General features: G+C 30.4%; 1 protein-coding gene across 5 annotated transcripts; it reads right to left on the bottom strand.

The window, feature by feature from the left end:
• Positions 1–1,288: 1,288 nt before the first annotated feature.
• Positions 1,289–4,744, bottom strand: LOC112282150 (putative glycosyltransferase At5g03795). 5 transcript variants are annotated; one of them, XM_073536587.2, is made up of 2 exons: positions 4,096–4,744; positions 1,289–3,166 (listed from the first exon to the last, which is right to left on the bottom strand). In XM_073536587.2, exon 2 carries the CDS (start codon positions 2,963–2,965, stop codon positions 1,544–1,546), a length of 1,422 nt encoding a protein of 473 aa, XP_073392688.1. In that variant the 5' UTR covers positions 2,966–3,166; positions 4,096–4,744; the 3' UTR covers positions 1,289–1,543. The 5 variants fall into 5 exon arrangements, with proteins under 5 accessions (XP_073392688.1, XP_024375402.1, XP_024375482.1 ...); XM_024519634.2 differs by having other exon boundaries at positions 3,908–4,101; XM_024519714.1 differs by lacking the exon at positions 4,096–4,744 and adding an exon at positions 3,908–4,089 and having other exon boundaries at positions 1,289–3,174.
• Positions 4,745–20,229: the final 15,485 nt, after the last annotated feature.

The raw sequence follows: 20,229 nt of genomic DNA, 5'->3' as shown, positions 1-20,229 counted from the left end.
AAAATAAAAATAACACATGGATACCAAAAAAATATCTTTATCATAATTCCTTAGAATAAACTTTACTGTCTGGAATTTATATATGTATATATACATAAAATCACCACAACCTTTTACGTACAGAGGCTTTAACCTCAAAAGTAAAATATTTATAACCTCCTAAATAATACAATCACGAAATATGTACAAAGCCGTATCTATATATATATATATATATATATATATAATGAGCACGCTTTGTCCTCCTGCAGAAACACATCCTTAATACGGTGCCTCAGTCAAGGTCCTGCTTCAAAATAGGCAACTAGAAGACCCCCTTTTATTTTCAGGTCTTTGGAATCCGGGGACACACGGGGAAGGAAGGTGAGAGCCAGGCGTTGAAGGTCCACGCCAAGAGCGGCATGCAAAGCTCCACGCACATCGCCGCTTTTCAACCCTGGACCCACAGAACACTCCTGCACAGAACCTTTCACCCACGCACTTCCCACTCTTCTCATCCGCAATCCTTTCAACATGCTGCTCGGAATCAAAGCTCGTCTCAATTATGTAAGGGTTGGATTCCCATGCCGAGCTGAGCTCACTGTGCACAAGGCCGAGTCCTCATTGAGACTCGTGAGACGCCGACAACTGCCCAGACTCTCCGAAAATTTGTCACATCATAGCATCGAGCAACCCACAAGCTGTCACGGCGAATCTGATACTGACGGTTACTCTTTATTGTTGGTAGCATCACCAAATCTGATGGAATTGTAGCAACTCACTCCAATCATTCAAAGGCTTCGTGTTTTTGCCCTCCAGAGATCGAGGAATCTTTGCACAAAGTTTTCAGTGAACTCACCCATTTTTCGAGAAGAGCTGTCCTTGAGCATCGACCTTGAGGTGGCCGACTGCATGGACCTTATATCGCAGCCGACTTTGTGCTCGTATGTGTATGTGTATGTGATTTTATTTTAAAAGGAAATTATCAAATAGAAATTTTGTTGCGGAAAGATGATGTGCCGATTCTATGTAATTCATGGCAGTAAGAAAAATGTTCTTTGATGTTTTGAAGACTTCTGGGCATGAAGGTTCGAGGTCTGCGTTTGGTATCAAATTGAGGTCGTTGATATCCACACCCACACCCTGGCAGCGGCTCATCTGCAGGAACAATGCTGTCTAATAGAAAGACTTTGTTTTCACCGAAGTGAAATATACTTTGACTCAAGAGCAAACCCAGAGTATAGATATATATATATATATATATATATATCTGCACCCCGCCTGCTATTTTCACATCTCATCAGCAGTATTACCTCAAAGCATCTTCCTCTGGAATTTATTGGAACGGAACTTCAAAGTGGGGATGTGTCTATTGTACACATGTGTTTATACCTTCTACTTTTAACCGACTATCGTCTTTAACAATTGTGTCATTTCTATATACACTTCCATGATCTTATGTGGAGGTTACCGAATTGAATGTATTACGTGTCTATCACTATGACTGTAAATAATAGTAGTTCAATCAAGACAGCCAAGGATCTGTCAGTAGTTCGGAGACAGATTACCGTTGGGGTTGCGACGGTGAATCTTCGTTGCGGCGTGCGTACTTGATGCTGTGTCGCCGAACCCAAAGCTCATGCAGAGTCATGTGGAAAGCATCCCACGGTTTTGGAGGATCATTCCACTCCATGTGCTTGCTGGCTTGGTGGCCGAGGTACTGCATTTTGCGATATTCATCGGTTGAAATACTGCTCAAAAGAGTCTTCAAGTTGGGAGACTCCTTGACGCCAAGCACCACCGAGAATTCTTTCCAGTTGAGGACGTCTTGGAATGGGAGATCGTAGATGATGGAGTCCGCGATCAGGACGGGCACGCAGCCGAGTCGTAGGGAGTCCACAACGTTGAGCATTGCTTGCGGGGAAACACTCACGCAGAACCGGCTGGAGAGTAGCTTTTCGAATGGGGGAGATGGCTGGTCTGCAGATTCGACGTGGAAGTCGGAGTCGGAGGTCCACTTTTGAATCACGGATGCGACGATGGGGTCGATGTCTTCCGGAGGGCTGCTGACGAAAACTAACTTCGGTCTTTGGCTCGCTCCCACCAAATTTTGCACTTCTGCTATGTGCTGGGATTTGTAGGAAGGCAGTGAGATGTCCTTGTGGGGGAAAAAGTTTTGATTACGACGGAGCGGTGAGCTCGCGACCTGGATGGCGTTCTTCGTGAGCTCTAGGTTGTTGCGATGGTTGATGGGATCGTATGCGTGGCTTGAGAAGTAGAAATGATCTGCTCCCAGTGACAGGTCCCACAATTTGTACGTGTTCCTCAACCATTGCAAGTAGTGGCGAAGATGTTCACCGACCTTAGCAGGGCCAACAGCGGCCCAGACGCGGTCGATTGAGATTGGCAGGAAATACAAATGAGCGCCGTCGGCGTCGTCAGTGACGAAACGTTTGCTCTCGACGAGCAAATTGAAGAAGGTATCTGTAGTGCTGCTGGTTTCTACCCCGAGTTCTGAAACCATCTCGGAGGGATTCATCCCATACTCGTACTGAGTGAAGTTGTAGTTCTGTGAGGCTGGGTAAAGATAGATGCGCAGATTTTTGGCCATATCATTGTAGTTCATGGCAAAGAATTCAGGAGAGTGGTAAAGCCTAGGGAGGGTGCTTCGGAGGTCAAGCACAACATGATCATCTTCCGTAATTTCCAGCGAGAAGATCGAATCCGATGACACTTTCTTCTCCTCAGATGGATCAGTTTCAGCTTTGGCTTCAGTCAGCTTCCGTGCACCCACCGTCAAAGCTCCGTAGGAAGATGAAATTGACGATCCATCTTCTGGTTCTCCCAAAACGGGCTGTAATTCTAGCGCAAACCCGCTTGACCGACCGAAGTTGCCATCGGGGGACCACGTGCCACAAATTATAGCAACCGCAAAGCAGTAAACGAAAGTGATAATTGCCACTCTCTGCTTAGGAAACGAACTCATGGCTCTGTGAATAACACTTCCCCCCTGTTCCTGTGATAATCCGGTCCCAGCGTGATCCTTTCCAGATGATAGAGTGCTACTATACCAAAGGTAGGTCTTATACTTCCACTCGAAATTGGAGGAAACATCAGAACCTTAACCTTCCACTTCTGAGAATCCGCTGCAAGCGACCTGGTAAGACGATGTCAGCTATTTCGAAGCCTGCAAAACTTTAACAAAGCATTTGTTAACTAGAGGTAGTTGAATTCATTCAGATACTCCCAGATTTCTTAATAAAAGAAAAAATAAGAAGAAGAAGAAGAAGAAGAAGAAGAAGAAGAAAAAATAAAGCTATACCTGCACCGAGCTCTACAGCCAACCTCTCAACAAAAACCTCTCAAAAGCTACCATCATGCAAGTAGATACGTGCACAGAGGCAGCCTATAACTATCAGCAGACCTCAAGGACCTTCAAAACCTAGAGATGCGACTCTCCATGCAACTTTCACAAGCACAGACAACACGGAAGGGCTCCCGTGAATTGGTCCTGGTTCGCCAACTACATGCACGACTCCTGGAATTTTCTATCATTACTAGCTATACTATAAGAACATGGAACGTCTCTGCCAGTCACCAAAAAGACAGCTGTATTATTTCAGGCGATCAATCGGAGTGGGAAACGAGCGTCAGATTTTCCTCAATCCACCTACTTCGAGTCAACAAATGAATTTTTTTTTCATGAAAGCGCCTTCGTAGAGAAGACGTGGATGACTCAACCTCAGCTAAAATCTGGTTGCAACCTACGTTAGACAAGAGGCCTATGCTCTAACTTTGCAAGCGACCATACAAGGGAAAGAGAACGCCAAAAAAAAGTCGAGAGTTATCGAGAAGAAGACGTCGACGCTCTAAAAACACCCACAGCATGCAACACCAATCCTGTCCAATCTTTAGTTCAGAAACCAACCTCGACACTCTTCGTGACCGTCTCAAAAGGATGCTAGGGGTACAGATCCAAGGGGTGCAATCAATCTCCGATTCTAATGGAATTTCAGGGGCCCCTGAAAATCCACACCGGGTCTGAAACAAGACAAGATTTGAGCTCCACACACCAGAAACCTGCACAAGGTAGTCTACAATAAGAATCGAACTCGCCTTGCCGATGCATGCCATGTACATCCAGAGTTCCCAGGACCTTTATCACACGGTAGAGATAGCGGGCTCAGAGGGCGGAAGCTCTCGGCAACGCAGTCGTAGCCACCTTCAATGATTGGGCAGAATCGGCTGATAGCAACGCACAAAGTACCGATGCAGATGTATTTAGAAATCGCACTAGTAAATAACTCAGGGATCATTTATAATTGGGCTAAATGGCTGAGATGATGCAATTGGCCAAAGGAGGCTGGATTCCAGCTACTTCTTTAGCGAATCCTCTCCGCCGAACGACGGCCACACTGCAAGGCTGGGCCCTCGTGCATTCCATCTGCCATGGGTGACGCTCCATCTTTTGGGAGCTACCCAGTCGCGGGTCGTCCACCAGAAGAGCGCAAGGAAAAGGCCTTTAGAGCTACTCCTGCACATTGAAATTCACCACGTTGTCACTGTTGGTCCTGGAAATCCTGCACTGTTTGGATTGTCAAAGAGAGTTGTCCACGCACGCGCCATCTGGGAAAAGGCTCCTTTCAGCTCATTCCTCCGTCCTGTGGTGCTATTGCAGGAAAGACCTCCCTTTTTTAATCTGTCACGTCCTTAAGTATTCTTTCGTCGTCACGAAGAATAAAGACACAGGAAACAGTCTCCGTATTGTCAATTTCTCACATACCCAAATTGTCCGAAGAAAAAATTGCCTACAAGGAACGAAACCTTGAATTTAGACATCCTGCAAGGATTTTAGATCGAATATCTACAAAGATATATAGTTATATGGGTGATAAGAGATTCACCCAGATCCTTATTTTATGTGTTTTACAATATAAACGCTGTTTACTCGAAGCATTTATCTGCCCCAACATTCAAACGCCCTAAAATTATGTCAAATTTTGAAATCGACTCTCCTGAACAAACTCTTTATCCTCTTTTTAATTTTTTTTTTTTTAATTTTTTTTTTTCCAGTGATATTGGCGAATCTGCTGGAATGGGTTTTATGAAACAGTACACGGTTTTTGTCGAGTAAAGTCATGCATGATTCCTGACGCTTGTCAAAATCCGGCCATATACACTCCCCGAACTCGTATAAAAATGTGTAGGAATCCCACCTCCATTCGTACGACTCAACCAACGATACACCACCAGCTTTGTTGGTTTTTCTGTTCTTTTTCTTTTTCTTTTTCTTTTTTCAACGAAAACCCGAAAAATAGCCCAATTCAAGCACATCTCGAATCACCCTTCGTCCAGGCAGTCCGGGGGGGGGGGAGGTCAATTATGGAGTCTCCATTCCTAGGTTCAGCCATATCCGTCCCAACGCGTCCCTCGCTTCCGCAAGAATACGCAAACAGAGAGACTGCCTATCTCTCAACCATATAATTACATTAATGAACAGCGTAGACGATTCGAAGGTCAACGATGCCAGAAATCATGTCAAGAGCAGAAATAGAGGATGACAGTGACTTCGAACAACTGTCCCCTGAAAACAGTGCCCTAAACCGACAACTGCGAAGACGACGACGACGCCGTGAAGGATGGAAGGACGGAAGACGAAGAAGAAGACCGGATGACGTGGATGTGAACGTCACCCTACGTGAAGGCCATCCCCTCGAGCAATCCTAGCTGGCAGGAAGCGTACAATGTCCCATCCTTTTTCTTTTTTGGGAAAATATCATAATACCCCTGAAATATTAAGAATATCCATGTATTCTTGATAATAGCAAATTTACCCCACTTTTGTGGTAAATGTAAATGTGTCCTCAAACTTGACAAGCTATAATTATTATCCTATGTAGGTGCATCCGGAGCCCAAACCGTGTGCTGTTCAAATTTTGACATGGAACTTTTTTGCATAGTTTGGATGTCAGTTTGGACGTCATTGTTGTCATTGCACACTTTTTGCAACACAAAATTTGCAACTTCTATGCACCAGTTTGAGAATCTTTATCATCCATTATTGCAAAAATGACTTACTCAATGGAGATGGAGTCTTTGGATAGATGGTAGATTGATGCAAAAGTCTACAACAATTAGTAAGTTCCGTTGGCATCAAATACTACTAGTTGGATGATTTACAAAACCAAAGTCTCGACATGAGAGTTGCCACATGGGAGTTGCAAACTTTTTATTGCAAAAAGTGTGGGATGCTAGTAGCAAGATTTAATCCATGGAGTACCCAAACTGTGCAAAAAAGTGGTGCATCAAAATTTGCATGGCACACATACTAGGCCTCTGATGAATCTAAAACAAAATAATAATTATAGCATATCAAGTTGAAGAGGAGATTTATAATTATCACAAAAGTGAGGCATAGATTTTCTACATTTAAGAATGTAAGGATCTTCTTGTTATTTCAACATATTTTAGGGATATTTATGATATTTTCCGTTCTGTTTTAGACATAAAAGTGGATTTCCATGTGCATCAATTAGTAATGGATTTAAAAGATATAACATCATCCAAAATTACTAGGAACCTCTTATTAAGATACAATTTAAGCAAGGTCATTGGTATTACTAGATAATCATTATTTTTATTTTTATAAAGTATTAAATCTTTTAATAGAATTTTAGAGTTCTATGATATTATCTTATCTATTTTTCCTCTAAAGAATTTGCTTACCATCAAAGACCTATTTCAACTTTGGAATAAAAACTTACTACTATGTCATTGATCTTGCATTTTTTTTTTTTCTTTTAGTACATTTCATAACACATCTCTTTATTCTATAAGGCTTCAAATAAACTTCTTTTTTTAAATATTATGTCATATTTAATTATTAAATTTCATATTGTTGTGTTTTATCAAAATTATCCTAAGACAAGATACTTAGATATAAAAAAAATAGTAGTATTTTAAATTCTTTAAATCTCAAGAATTGTTTTGCAATTTTTTTCTTTTTTTATTTTTTTTTTGTTAAAAAGCTTTTTAGGATTTTATTAAAATACTTAGTTAAGTAAGAACAGTTTGGAAGAACCAACCTAATAAATAGACTTAGACCAATATAATCTAGACAATAGGAGATAGATTGGAGATACTTAATTTGCACAAGAATTGGACAATCTAAAATTTGGATTAGAGCAAATTAGGTCAAAAGGATAAATGGCTGTTATGAAAAAGACAACTAATCACTAATAATTGAAGTAGTATAGATAATTACAAAAGTTGATAGTATTGATAGTAATTGTAGGAAGACCATTATTATTATTATTATTTATTTCAAATTTTTATTTGAATTGATTGTAAATATAGATTACTTTTCAATTTACTATTCTATCTCTTTTATTTTTTAATCTAAGTTAAGTTTTTATAGTCTTTTTTAAAAAATTGAATTTTACACAATTAAGCTTAAACTAAAAATTAGTATAGAATTCCTTTTAATGTCAATTTTTTCAAAAACTTATCAAATTTGAAATAAGAAGAATTTTTTGTGAGTTTATATCCACAAATCAATATCTAATAAGAGGTATAACAATCTAATAATGATTTAAGGTAAATCAAGAGTTTTTTTCAAATCAAAAAGCAATTTTAGAAAAAAAAAAAAAAAAAAAAAAAAAAAAGATTTTAGACTTATTTGTATTTTAAGTACCAAAATTCACACCTTTAATCCACTTGATAGTAAGTATTTGTTTATTTTTTATAATGACTTGTATTATTAACTTAGATACTTTTGTTGACTGATTTACTATCCAATTAGTATAATATCCAAGTTTATGAAATTTTCAATTTTAAGATATTATAGATAATTTGCACAAGATAGATGTTGTTCAATCTTACAATTATTTAGTACAGAAACACCCCCAAAATCTATGAAGTATTATTTTAAGAAGACCTAACATACATGTTTAATATAAAAAGCCATAGTATTTGTTTTAGATTAGGTTCTTCAAAATTCTTTAATAATATATTAATTCTATGAGCACTTCTTTTTTACATGATCTTAATTTGAACTATACATCTTTAAAATTGATATTTTGAGTAACATTTTTTTTCTATTTAGAAGAAATTCGGTTCCAAAGATGATTTTTCTTTTATAAGAGTTTTTATCTTAAATTAATTATATTTATTATAATATTTTATTTTTTATTCCAATAATAATTATGAAAATCAAAAGTATGAACTTCAAAAATTCAAAGAATATTATGCTATCATTTTCAATAACCTTGATAAAAAAATAAACTTCAATTGTGTTGTCTAAAGTTTTTGGAATTGTGAGAAAGTTGTAGATAATAAAATCTTAAGTTGTAGGACTTTAGATTGTGTCCTTATTTTATTGATTTTATTTTGATTAGTCTAGGTATTATAAACCATAATTTTTCATTGATTTATAATATAATAGCTCTTATTTTGACAAAATAATTTAAAAGAATAAGTTCATTTGAGCTATAGAATCTAATCTTGTATCCTAGTTATAAATGTTGTAATTCATAACTACCTATTTAATTGAATAGTAGATCTCAATTAATAGGATTCAAACAAGAAGAAAAACTTAGACAAATAAGTCTAAGGCAAGTTGGAAATATCCAATCCATCTAAAATTTAGAAAATAAAACATAGGATTTTAAGACATATTGGAAATATTCAATCCTCTTAAGAACCAAAAATTCAAGTTATATTAAGATCTTAAATATAAAAGTTTAAGCAAGTCTAAGATACTTGATCAACTAAAAAATTGGACACCAAATTTAGATTTAATTAGGACACAAAAATAAGTAGCTACTTATATAAAGATGGTTAGCAACCAGAATTATATAAGAGTAGTATAAATATATAACAAGAGCACATTGAAGCGGTTTTTTCTTTTTTTTCTTCTTCTTCTTCTTTTTTTTTTTTTTTTTTTGTTGCTACCATTAATCAATTGAAATAAAATTTTATCTAAAAAAATTTTGAAGTTTTTTTATTTATATTGTTCTATATTATTCTTACCTTTTATATTTTCATTGAAGTAATGTTGTAAACAATTTGTCTTGTAATTGTGGTAGGTGTAGAATTCATCATAAGAATTTTTTGTTCTCAACTTATTTATTTTTGCAAAGTCAATATCATTATATTGTATTGCAAATTAGCATTTGATATAAGATAATATAATTTTGAGGTATTTGGAATTGATCATTGTATATTAATTAAATTCACAATATATTTTAATTAAGCTCCAAAATATTGCATTGTAAATAAATATACTTTTAGAACATCAAAGTTTAGATAAAAGATTTGATGAAAAGAGGTCCAAATTTTGAATCACAAATAATTAGATTTTCTTGCTTTCATTCTTTTTTATTTTTTTACATTTCTAACATAGATGATTTTGTCAAAAAAAATCTTTTTGATTGATGTAATATTCCAAGTTAATATTTCGCAACTATGCATTAGGATTTAAACTTAATAACAATAATTTGTATTGTAATATCCATAACAATAGTCAACTATGACAATTCATCAAGCTACAATAGCAGATGCATATTGACTTGTGCTTGCACTTATAAGTCTAACACCATTGTAGACTAGCAAACTTTAAACCACAAAGCTATTAATTCAATTTAATATCTTCTACGCACTTGAGTTAAGTATTATCCACTCTTTCAACTTTTCAATATTTTTTTTCATGACGAACCTGATTTAAATGTTTTTTCTTGATTTTTAAAAAATTCAACAATCTATTATATTCAAATATAATCTACTTACATGTCCAATATATTCCATAGTAATGGTGTTACTAACTTTGGAAATTAGTATGTTGTCTACTACCACCCAAAAAGAGATCAACATGATTATTTATTACATCAATATGTGCCAATAATATATACTTCTAAGTTTTACAACACCATCAATCTTTACAATTGAATATGCAAAGATGTTAAATTTGATTAATTCAAGAATAATATCTAAAATGCTTATGATTGCAAGGAATTCATGACCTATACTACAATGAATACAACCCATTCATTTAAAGATACAATGACTATATTTTAATTTTAATGCCAAAATAATTTTAATGGCATCCAACGATACATTTAATTTTGTGGCTTATGCCTATTCACAATTGAATCAATCCTCAATTATTAAAAATGTATAATATTTTTAATAATAAAACTTAAGGTCTTCTATATTAAGATATTTTTATTTGATAGCTTATTTTTTAGATTACTAGAATAGATTTGCATTGCAATAATTGGTCTTTTATGCAATATCTTTTTCAAAGCAAGCTGCTGACAAATTATTCAAATTTTATTCTCTTTTAAATAATCTTTCATTCAAATTTCTTTAAAAAAATATATAATAGATCTAATAAGCTTGACCACACTTGGCTTACATACTTCAATAATTTAAACACTCCATATAGCAAATCAAAAGACACCCCTTATTCTAAATCCATAGCAATAATTGCCATTTTTTTCCATAACTAAATTCCATCCTTGCTCTGACTATAAAAATTATCAAAAAATTCTATATATATTAAGTAAGTCCTATGGAAACTATATTTATTCTTATTATTTGATTTAGACTTCGAAACTTAAAACTTTATTGGTTATTATTGGCTACTAAGAAAAATCTTTCTCGCTGCTTGGCTCCAATTAATGCTATCAATTTTATTGGCACATTGGTCTTACAACTTATAATAAAGTCAATTTTACCATAGTTGCTTCTCTATTATAATTGCTTCTGTATAATAAAATTATAAAAGAAGAGCTTTAGCATTAATTTTTGGAAAAATTACTACTATGTAGATATCTAATTTAACAAATTCAAATACATTGGCATCCAACTTACAATCAAAACAAAAATTACATCCAAAAAGTTTGTTGAAATGTATCTTTAACAATGTAAAAGATACACTAGTCACATCAACCATGTGTAAGCTCATACACCTTGTACCTAAGGTTGATGAGTTTTTTAACCAACCACCTTTATTTGTAACACCCTTCAATTGAAAAACCAATTTTTACAATTATTAGCACTATTGTTATTGTATTATGTAAAAATCAACTAAGAAATACATTGAGCATTTAGCTATAGATAAATTTGATCTTGTTTTGAAGTTGGATTTATAATCTAAAATAGTGCATAAGGTTTTTAGAATCACCTTCTTAGAAATCTTAAAAAATTAAAAAAATCTTATTATACTCTATTTAACTTTAAATAAACCTTAAAAAATCATTAAAAATCCTAAATTAATTAGTAAAAAATCACAAAAAAATATTTTAAATTTATAAATAAATTATAAATAAATATTAGTTAAATATTAATAAAAATATTAATTAAATATTAATATAATATTAATTAAATTCTAATAGAATTCTAAAAATATTATTAAAATTCTAATCAAACATCAAATAAATTCTAATAAATCCTATTTAAATTATAAGTAAACGTCATATTAGATTTTAAATCTCAATAATAATCATTTCAACTATTGATTTTGTTTCAAAAAATTTATTCATCTTAATTTATTGTTTAAAAATAAATAAAATAGTTTGAAAAGAATTTAACTTACAAATTAAGAAAAAATAATCCTAATTTGCTTGGAAGTGGATTATCTTCCTTCTTCAACGTTAACATAAACCTCCAAATATCAAAATATCTTAATCGAGTTATTAACTTATTCTTGCAAATTGCATAAATGTAAAAACCAAATCAACTATTAGTATACAAAGAAATTTAATTCAATCCAATTAGCAAATTACTCAATTTTATAGAAACCTTTATTAATCTTTAAAATCTAATTTCTAAGACCATAATTTATTAGAATCCAAATTAATTTTGATCTAACTGTCTAACCAAGCTCAAATTTACAAAATAATCCAACACAATCACATTCACAAATTTAAAACAAAAGACAGAATTAGTATTAAATTGTTTTACTACATTCCTAAATTTTTTTTTTTTATTTTTTTTTTTGAAGTAATCTTTTATTATAAATTAAAATAAATTCTTTTATAATTTTTTTCTATTTAATAGTCATGTTACAAAACAACACCATATATTGCAACCTCTTTATAATTACTATTTATATTAAAAACAAAACAATTTCCATAACCTTACTTGTTAGAAGTTTCAACATGAACTCTATAACCAAGAAAGATGTCTATTATTTCTAACTCCCTCTTCTAGTATCAATTGTATTTAATATAATAATAACAAATAGCTTGGTCCTTTATAAGCTTGGTCTAATTCACAATCTTATTCTTTATATTTATAGAATTTTTTGCAAAGTTACTACCATGGTACTTAGAAATGATGTAATTTTCAACTTTTAAATCTTCTTTTGATACCCTTGACTGAAAGATGTCTGTATTATCCATATTAGACTAATAATCATTGCCCATAATGCCTAAATTATAGGCAATAGAATAGTCTCCACTATTGTTATAATTTTTAGTTTAGATTCAATACCACTACTCTAAAAGCTCTTCTTTTATATAACATGGTAGAAAGCCTAATCAACAAGAAAAGGACAATACTATTGGCAATCAACATTCATCTTATCAATATAGTCAACATCAATCAACCATTTTTTTAAAATATTATAATTAATATTTAAATAGAATATATTTTTGTATGTTTAGTATCTTGCTTGTGTGTTTTATAATTTAGGTTGTATATAATATTATTGATAAAAGTGCAGTAATAGGCAGGAAATAAATATTTTTTGTAAATAAATGAAATTTTATTTTTTAAATTAACATGTATTAAAAAGATTGATAATGATGGTTTCAACTACAAGGTCTAAGATTTAATTTTAGATTGTATATTTTATTTAAAATCTTACTTGAATATAGACTTTTAAAATACTATTAAATTATTTTAAGAAGTTTCTTTTTATAACTTTTATTTTAGAAAATTCTTCTTTTATTTTGGCAATAATTATTATCCTTGTAATAATAGCTTATATATGCATATTAGAATTTTTTTGACTATTTCAAATCAATCATTTAAAAAAATATCTTTTTTATTTCTAGTTTGGGACTTAATTCTTGGTGAACTCTAATTAACTAAAACTTATCACTTGATTTTTTTAATATTTTATGTCATTATTTTTTAGATCTATTTTATGTTTTTTTTTAAAATTAGATTTCTTCTTCTATTCTTAACTTAAACCAATTTTTTAGATCACTATATTCTTTCTTTATATTCTTAAACAATCTTAAGATAAGATCATCTCTTCAAAGTTGATTGTTAATTGTCTTATAAATTTGTTTTCTTGAAATAACTAAAGCAATACAATTCTAAACAAGACCATGAACCAAATCCAAACATTTTCCACGGTATTAATTTTTATTTTTATTTTTTGTAATGTTTCCTACCTTCCAATTTTTTTTTTGTTTTTTTATTTGCTTCTACAACTACACAATACTTTTAAAGCTTCTATGGCATTTTTTTTAACTTTTGCCAAGAAATTCAGTAATCTTTACAAGACCTCTTTTAATTTTTTTTGATAAAATTCAAAAGAATTTCTAACTTGTAAAAAAGTCATAAAATCCAACTTTAACATGTGTACAAGCAAAAAAAAAAAAAAAAAAAAAAAAAAAAAAACAGACTACTATGTACAATTATTATTTCAGCAATATTTATATAAAAAATTGTATATATACTAAAAAGAAATGATAATTTCAATGACACTAAGCGTCTCAAATTTTACAAACAAAAATCAGATTTGGAACTTAGTTCCACTACCTCTTGAAGGAAAAAATATATATATATATATATATATATTACTAAAAGGATCTTTGATACAAAGCTTTCTTTAAATAGATAACTACCTTGACTAAAGCTTGACTTGTGGCAAGAAGTTTTGAATAATATTATAGAATTGATTTTTGATGAGGTATTTGTACTTGTTGTAAAATGGTCCACAATTAGAATCCTAGTTACTAGAGCAGCATCAAATTGGTACAACATCCACCAACTTGACATTAAAACTATCTTTTAAATAGAAAACTTATTTACAAAGTCTATATGATTTAACTACTAAAATTTGGCAAAGTTAGAAATAAATACTTGGTTTGCTAAATGAAGAAAGCTTTATATGATCTATGATAAAGTCTGCAATTATGGTATGAACAAATTTATACATACCTCATATCAATTGGCATGACTAGAAGCTACAATGATTATAATATTTATTATATCAGCCAAGGCAATAACAAAATTATCTTAGTGTTTTATGTTGTCAAATTTTTTGCTAGAAGTAAAAATGAAAAGAAATTTATTTGGCTCAAAAAAAAAATATATAAAGAGTATAACATGATACACTTTAAAATAATTTAGAAATATTCAGGAATAGAATTTATCTACTGATAAAAATATTTCTATTTCAAAATCATTATAGCCTTAATATTTTTCTTAATTATATTAAGAATTTAAAATTACAAATTTATTAAATTTTAGAATTATAAATTTTAATAAAAAAAATTAAATTTTTCTAATATTTTTTATGTTTTTCATTATTTTTTATTTATTACCATATATGATAAACATCCAAAAATATGCAAGTAAAAGATAAAATGTTTTTGACTTAAGTAAATTTATAGTACTGTGATGCAATACAAGGTTTGATATAGAATTTAATTGGAAACATAATTTGATGTTTTAAGTGCTTTCTTCTATGGAAAAGATGGTAGTTTTGCTCTAGATAGTAGAATGTGCGTGATTTTGCAAAGGTACTAATTCTTTCTTTCAACTCATTTATTCTATTGCAAAGTACATGCAATGATAGGTTGACAATGTATACTATGTATTTTAAGTAAGAATTAAATTTAATTGAGAGATATCTTTTTAGTCTCAATTGATACATAGACATGATAATTTATGGTTAGTGTTTTTTCATGTAGTAAAATTATTTGTAAATCCTAAAAGTTTTTCTTTTATTAACTAAAACAAATATCTGCAATTTTTGGAAAAAAATGTCTATGAATGTAAGCATATACTCAGTCCATGTTACAAATTTGCATAGAAAGAGTCCTCATAAATCTAAATGTGTTAATTAAAGTGGTTCGGTGGTTGAAATAAAACAATTTGTTTTAGAAATTGAGTAATGATATTGTCCAATTATTAGTACAAAGTTTTTTCTTTTTGTATTGATTGTTGATTTAGGTTGAATGTTAACATTAAAGAATAAAATTTTATTTCTTATAATATAAACACTAGCTCTACGATCTTCCAATCAATCATCAATACAATAAGGTGGTGACTTTTTTACCTTAGTATAGCAGATTTTGTATACTTTTACAAGTATTGTTTCTTCAAGTATTTTTTATTTTTTATTTTTTGGCTACTCAATTATTTATTTTTGACTAAATTTATTGAATTATTTTTGTAACTTAAAAATAATATTTTTAGGCTGAATTTTGATCTTGTGATTTTTTTTAATTTTTAATTTTTATAGCAATTAGGCCAATAATAAAAACTACTATATGTGTTGCAGTTGTTAAGGTTATATGATGGTGATTTAAAAATATTATTGGAAGGGTAGCTCTTCTTTTGAAAGAAATGAAAAATGTGCTACGTTTAGATATTAGTTTTTTGAGAAACCTCAACTAGAATTAGTGTGGGCTCTAAAATGTCCAAAAGATAGGTGCTGAAATCTACTTTTGCAATAATTAGATGCAAAAAAAAGTAAATTAATAAAATAGTAGAGCAACATGACTTCTTCATTATCTTAATTTCAATTGCAAGTGAAAATTATGTCTTGAAATAAGAGTTAATTTTTAAGATCCAAGTACAAGATTGAATTTTTTCTTCTCGTCTTAAGTTGTGTAAATACATTCTAATTTGATTTGAAATTAGTGAGGATTTTTTCAACAAATTATATACTTCGCATTTTGACATCAATTTTGGCTAATTATCAATTAAGTCACTTACCTTCCTCAAATGTATATTGATCCTAAAACAATTAGCTATTTTTAAGCTACAATACTAGAAGTTCAGATTTAATCTTCTATTTATCAATTTAAATTTAAAGAAACCTTTAAGTTTAATCCAAACTTTTCTTAGATCTAACACATGTATAATGTGTGGTAAGCATTTATCATTTATGATACTACTACTAATTTCATTAGTTTTGAATTTGCCTTCTTGAAAACCTTGTATTTGCAAAAATGACTGCCAAAGGTAATATAATTAATGTTGTTAGAATAGAAGGCTATTTTTCTATAAATGAATCAATAATTGTAGAATTTACAATCTTTGAGGACAATTCTTTGTAGTATGTGATGAAGGCATTAAGGTTGATGACATGCTATAGTTTCTCTCTTCTAAAAGTTATTATAAGTTTGAACTAAATAGAATAGTTTTGAACACCTTATAGTTTAGAGTTCTTAAAAATCTCTCTTCCACTTAATGTTGACTTGATCATGTAATAAAAAAAATAGAATATCAAAAAAATGAATATAGAATCTAGTATTATAAAGATAAATCACAAAAAAAAAAAAAAAAAAAAAAAAAAAAAATGAATTTTATTGAGAACATTAAATGTAGCCAGCACTTTCCACACTATTTACTGTAGTCTTTAATAAATATTATAGCTACAATGTTTGGAATATAAAGAAGAGAAACTGCTTGGCTTTTCTTCTTTTCTTTGTATAAATTATATAACCATATCAATAAACTCTCTCTTGTGTGTATTTTACATGTGTGTACACATTACTTCTAACTACTCTTATCTCTCTCTAAAAAAATTTCAATACATTATCAATACAATTGCTCTTATTTACTAGTCTTGGTTCTTAAAAACATATATGCACTTTATCATTTTTTTTTTTCTCAATTTTTTTTCCTAACCTACTGCTGCTGTGTTGTGTTGTGTTGCTATTGCTATTGTTGTTGTTGCTATGCTGAGTTACTATTGTGTTATATTATGTTACTACAAGTATTGTTGTGCTAAATTGCTACTATTGTACTAAGTTCCTATTGCTGCTAGGAAAATCTTAAATCTAGGTTTAATCATCAAAAAACCATTTTTCTTCTACATGTATGTCATAATATGCACATTTGCATAGCTTAAATTTTTTAAATTTAAAAGCTTTCAATAGTGAAATGTATCATATTATCTTACAACTACAATTATGTAGACAAAGCATCTCTGAAGAAGAAATGATTGAAAAAACTCTCTCTACATTTCCTCTTGTATTTGCTATACTTGCACAATAATATAAAAATATGAAATTTCAAAGTCATCATGATCTTATGTCCTATTTACTTCTTATGAAGAAACAAAATGAGTTACTCTTGCATAATATAGAAGCTTATTCTTTTGGAACCATGGTTCCAAAATCTCATGCACTTAATATTTCAAAGTCTAATAAAAAATTATACAAACATGAAAAAAGTGCTCATAAGCACCATGTCAATCATAGTTGTGACTATTTCTGTCAATATGGAAAGAATAAACATTCTACAACTAACTAAAATAAAAAATAAAAATCACATATGTGTTCTTATTAGAAATATGGAATGATTGGACATTTGGCACATGCATGCCATACTTCAAAATAATTTGTTTAAATGTTCCAAGAAAATAAAAAACTTTAAGCTGAGGCTTATAAAGTTCATACCATAAATGTGTCCATGAATTCAATTGGTATTGATGATTTAGAGGCTTATATGAATAACAAAACCTCTAATGATGAGTCAAATGATGCACTCATTGATTTTGCAACAGTACATATTATCTTGCAGAATAGATAATTTTTTATTAAAAAATCTTAAACTTAGCAAATTAAAAATTTAATGAATATGGTTAGAACAAATGTATTTTATTTCCAAGAGGAAATAGCAATGGTAAAATTACCTGCAAACTCTATTATAAAATATAAACATACAATGTTTGCATATTCAGCACCTTGGAGTCTTATCAGCTACCAAGATGTGCATGCCAATAGTTATCACCTCTCAATCACAATTTTAGATAGGCTAGATGATTTGGTTCTTCAATAGAATCATGAAGTTGTTGAAAAAGCCTTTGCTATAATAAATGGTTTATATTGGATTGTAATTTGGGCTCTCATTATACTTAAGTTTATATCATCTATCATATGAAGTCGCATTTCTCAAGATGATTGCTTAGCCTTCAATTTCAAATGAGAGTTACCACTAATACTTAAAATGGTGCACAATGATATTTGTGGTCCTATTAATCCAATATTTGGACCATTTCATTATTTTTTGGTCCTTGTTGATGCATCAGGCAAACAATCACATGTTTTATAATTATCAATCCAAAGCATGGTATTTGCCAATCTTATATCTATACTTATTCATATTTTAGCATATTTTTTTGATTATCCTATCAAAATATTGTGTATGGATAATGCAAAAGAATTTGCATCAAAGTTTTTTAAAGACTATTGTACTACAATAGGGATTGAGTTGACATATTATGTTCTATATGAACATGCTCAAAATAGACTTACAAAGTCATTTATAAAGCGAATACAACTTATTACTTGGCCACTCCTTCTTCAGGCAAATTTATGAGCATCTATGTGGGATCATATAGTTTTACATACTACACCATTAATACACTTCTGTCCTTCTTCTCTTGAAATTATTATACTATAAGAACTCATGTTAAGTCATCTTTCAAATGTATGTCACCTATGGATATTTGATTTTTGTACTTGGATTTGAGTATTAAAATCTCAACGACATATCATTGGAGCTCATCGACTAGAGGGCATATATATTTGTTTTGTTTCATCAAATATTATTTGTATAATTGACCCATCAATTGGCACATTATAATGTGCACGTTTTCGAAATTGTCATTTTAAAGAGAACATATTTCTATCTCTTTGACAAGGAATATTTAATCAATAAAGAAATATAATACTTGTATTTGAAGCACCAAAAATATTTACAATAAATCTTAATTCTAAAACATCTTTAGTTGAAACTGAAGTTGATAAGATTTTGCATCTAAAATAGATCACAAATGAAACACTTAATGGCTTCAATGATGCGCCTCAGATTATAAGAGTTCTAATTAATGAGGCTAAAAATGAACCTATTTAGATTATAATATTATTAATTAATATACCTCAAATTAAAACATCAACAATTAAAAGGACTTGTAGACTAGATAGGCAATCATGAAAGAAGAAAGCTATAACATGTGGTGATTCTAGTATTATTTCTGTAGAAGTTCCTATTAAACGTATAAGACCATCAATTAATGACAATATGTCCATACACATTATATCTTCATCTCATGCAATAGAAAATCTTGAAATTAAGAGGAATAAAATCAAATTGAATACAAAATTATTTATTCTATATTTTGCTATAAACGACATTTGAATAGATCATCTACTATTATAAATAAATCATTTGTATTCATGATTGTAGAAGTTTTTTCTTATGAGAAAGATGATCCTAAACCTCAAACCATCTAAGAAGTGATGCATCACTTTGATTGGTTAAAATGTAAAATTGCCATCAAAGAAGAATATACTTCTTTACATAAGAAGAAAGTCTTTGGTCCAATTGTAGATACTCTTACTTCTTGCCTTGTAGAATATGAGATTGTATTACTATTCAAGCAAGATGCTAAGAGTCAAATAATCCACTATAAAGCTTGTCTTGTTGCTCAAGGATTTATCCAACGGTTTAGCATTGATTATGAATCTACATATTCTTTAGTCATGGATTTAATTACATTCTAATATATTATTATAATAACAGCTCATGATACCCTTGAGATGCATCTCATGAATGTGGAAAATATGTATTTGTATGATTCTCTTGATGTAAATATTTATATAAAAATTCCATCTACTTTGAAAATAGGAACTCTAAATGCACTTGTTCTAGGGCGATATCATGGTATTAAATTACACAAGGCCCTATATGTTCTAAAATAATCTAAATGCATGTAATATTAATGTCTTTGAGATTATTTAATTATAAATAAGTTTGTAATTTATCCATTAATTCCTTATTTATTTATCAAATAAGATGAAATTGGTTTTGTAATAATCATTGTATATATTGATGATGTTATTCTGGCGAATATTAGATCTGCATGCATTGCAATGACTAACCTACTTATTCATGAATTTGAGATGAAAATGCTAGAAAAAATAACTTTTTGCATTGGTCTTCAAATTATGAATCTCACATATTGTAGCATTAATTTTCTACCAACTAACA

Source organism: Physcomitrium patens, chromosome 1, assembly GCF_059467195.1.
Source record: "Physcomitrium patens ecotype Gransden chromosome 1, ASM5946719v1, whole genome shotgun sequence".
NCBI classification, from domain to species: domain Eukaryota; kingdom Viridiplantae; phylum Streptophyta; class Bryopsida; order Funariales; family Funariaceae; genus Physcomitrium; species Physcomitrium patens.
Note: the sequence above shows the minus strand (reverse complement) of the source record. Positions and strands in the feature narration are given on the sequence as shown.

What these genes read in the sequence shown, in the direction of transcription:
- LOC112282150 (XM_073536587.2), bottom strand. Translation starts at nt 2,965, where the DNA reads ATGAGTTCGTTTCCTAAGCAGAGAGTGGCAATTATCACTTTCGTTTAC.